Raw genomic sequence first — 3,100 nt, forward strand, 5'->3', positions numbered from 1 at the left:
AAGCCACTGGCTCTAATAAAAAATATAAGCAAATCAAAGCATACCTTCATGACCACAGGTTTCTCAAAGTTATAAACAGAATGGGCTTTTCTTTGAATGAATTTCTGAAATTCTGCAGAGTAAGCAATGAGAATATTAGTACTTTCAAATAAAGAAAAGACAGGAAATCTAGAAGAAAATGATGAACTTCACCTTACCATTATACACCATTTGAAAATTAAAGGGCTCCTCTTCATATATGTCATTTAAATGTTTCATTGCTATTATAAGACAGATTTCCAAGACAGACAGACCTAGAATTAAAGGAAGATGGACTCTTGAGTTGCAGCTAAGGGTTCATGCCACTAAACTAACTGTTGTCTAGAAAATAACTCAAGGGTTTGAAGGGTAGATGAGGTCAGGATTTCTCTGTTTTTAAACAACTGTTATCTACAAAAACATAAGTCATTTAACTTCTTAGATTTTAAGGCCTTTTTTCTAGGGGTGGGATAATCTACAACATAAATATTTTTTCTAAACTTAAAGAGATGTGCTATAAGTGTAAGAGATTTGATACTACAACAAACAGCAGATATTGTAAATATCATGTAATTCCAAGTATCATAGGCCTTTGGGAGGCATTTATGCAGAGAATTTCTGGAAATTAGATCTAAAATATATATTTCAAAAGGGATAGTAAACCAAAATGAGCAAGTACCAACAAATAGAATAGCACTTAGGATAACATCAACAATAGTCCTACCTGGAATTCCCTGTGGTATGGGATGCAGAACACAAAGTTTCTTTCACTTTAAGTAAGAGTGATAATATACTTAATACAGTACCAATTAAAAGTTGTATATAAAGCATTCTGTATACAAAGCGCCATGCTCAGTATTAATTATAATCTCAGAAAACATCTAAATCTAAACTTTTAAAATCAAAGGATCAAAAGAAAGATTAACAACGCAGTTTCTCACCATGTACAATATTCGCCTTAGAATCCAAGCTACACAAATGCTGTGCCTCCATCAGATCTGCTGAAGTCATAAATGGGTGTGATACGGTTACTCGATTTAAAGCAAGCATCTAAAGAAAGGTGTATTTTAAAAAGTACTTATTTACTTGAATATTCTGGAGATATTGTAGAACAATCTTTTAAAATATTTTATAGTTTATTCTTATAAGATAGAAACTAGAGAAATAACCTCAAACTTTGCTCCATGAAAATGTAGCAACGATTGAGTTCAGACGCTGCTCTCTCTACTACTTTGCATTGGAATATTTACAACTCTCCAAAAGAAAAACATTTTTAAAAAGTCCAGTAAGAAAAAAACTGAAAGAATACTAATCAAATACTATCACACACCTTAGAAAAATACGTTATGTTTTCTACAGATTTTTACATATAGTATGTAATGGTAGTTCAGTTTAGAAGTTACTAATTTTGAAAACAATTATAAACTTGACATCATTATCCTCTTCATTTAGTTCTTGTTAATGATTTGTATTTGGAATACAAGAATTTAGAGTTTGCAGATGCAGTAGATATAGAGATATAGCAAACATACAGCTTCAGGTTAAATGTGTCCTTCAGATACTCTAGAGCTAATGACAAGAGGCTGGAAACCCCTGAAGTTCACTCTTCCACAAGATAGAACTCAGGTCATTTGTGGCTCTTTTGTTTCTATTTTTTCTATTTATTGTAAGATACTTCTTATATATATATAAAAAAAAACAGAATACTTTTATATATTTAAAATATACCTGTTACAGAGCTGTAGACACTATTCTTGTACTGTACACTTTGCCACATAAAGCAGTCATTAAAAAGAATATCTTTATAGTAATGCATTCTTATAAACTTTAAATTGTATACTGTAGGTATTACTAGAAAACACAATTTAAATTTCAAGCCTTCTATAACCAATGCATTCTAGTTTTAGAACTCATCTTCAAATGAAAATCTATTATGAGAATTAATCCATGCTGAGATTTCAATTCTAGTTCATTCATTTTCTATTATATTCCTTTGCAATTACCCATATTTCCTCATTTCCTGTTGGAAAAAATATGCCATTTTCAATTTTTGTAATGATAAAAAAGATTGCAATAAAAAATAAATATCATATGTATTGTTTTATGCATCTTTATGTATTTGTGGATGGATACATGAAGATTCTTAATCTAAAGATTCTTAATCCATAACTTTATAACCAAGGTGCTAAAAATGACAGTATACTTTTGATGAGTAGAAGGGAATTAAACTAATGAGATAGGAAGTTTATTTGGAAAAGACAACATTTATTAGTAAAAGCAGATGTGGGGAATAAGAATCAGTAAAGATAACATGGTATAAACATATGAGGCATGCATTAGCTTATTATAGCCTAAAGCTGAGACCCAGATTTGCTATATACATTCTGTGAAAGAAATGTTTAATTCAGGGGTTCAAAAGATTTTTTTAAGAAAAAATACTAAAGAATAAAGGGAAGTGATTACTATGAAATATCTAGATATTATGTAGAAAAGTAACTCGTACTAAGCAGGTGTGCTACCTAACAATTGGTCACTATTATTTGTTCCTATTATTGAAAATGATCAGAGACAAAAGGACCAAGAAATACTGTCTCTCTGTAAGGCATGTGGCATAATTTTCTAATACTACTACACTAATTTTAAATATTATTAATGAATGAAATATATTATGATTCATAACAACTAAATATTTGATTAATACTGACATTATTTAAATACCTGGACATGACTTTCCCCCCTTCACCAGGTGATGAATAAAAACAATACAAAATAAACAAAGCCATGTTAAAAAAAATTACCTTATAAGAAAAATGAACGTAACCTGTAACATCTAACATGTCAATCATTAAAGAAAAATTATATGCTCATTTGCACTGATCTAGCATCTGATAAAAATCTAAGATAGGTTCATAATAAACTCAACAAATCAGGCATAAAAAAAGTTGAAAATGAGCATGTATAAAAAACCTTACAGCTAAAATGTATACCATACTAAAACAGTGAGTATCTTCCTCTTAAATTGGCAACTACGAAAAATGTCTACTCGGAGCCATAAAGTCATGGCAATACGTCAGAAAAGGAA

General features: G+C 30.0%; 1 protein-coding gene across 3 annotated transcripts in view; it reads right to left on the reverse strand.

The window, feature by feature from the left end:
* Orc4 (origin recognition complex subunit 4) overlaps positions 1-3,100 on the reverse strand; it is a 39,285-nt gene that overhangs the window by 3,443 nt on the left and 32,742 nt on the right. For all 3 annotated transcript variants that reach the window (XM_031370179.1, XM_031370181.1, XM_031370180.1), the window contains 3 exons: positions 960-1,068; positions 198-293; positions 45-112 (listed from right to left, as the gene is read on the reverse strand). In XM_031370179.1, the coding sequence (XP_031226039.1) occupies positions 45-112; positions 198-293; positions 960-1,068 (273 nt within the window). The remainder of the gene's footprint in view (positions 1-44; positions 113-197; positions 294-959; positions 1,069-3,100) is intronic.

The sequence above is a fragment of the Mastomys coucha genome, unplaced genomic scaffold, assembly GCF_008632895.1.
Source record: "Mastomys coucha isolate ucsf_1 unplaced genomic scaffold, UCSF_Mcou_1 pScaffold15, whole genome shotgun sequence".
Taxonomy (NCBI): domain Eukaryota; kingdom Metazoa; phylum Chordata; class Mammalia; order Rodentia; family Muridae; genus Mastomys; species Mastomys coucha.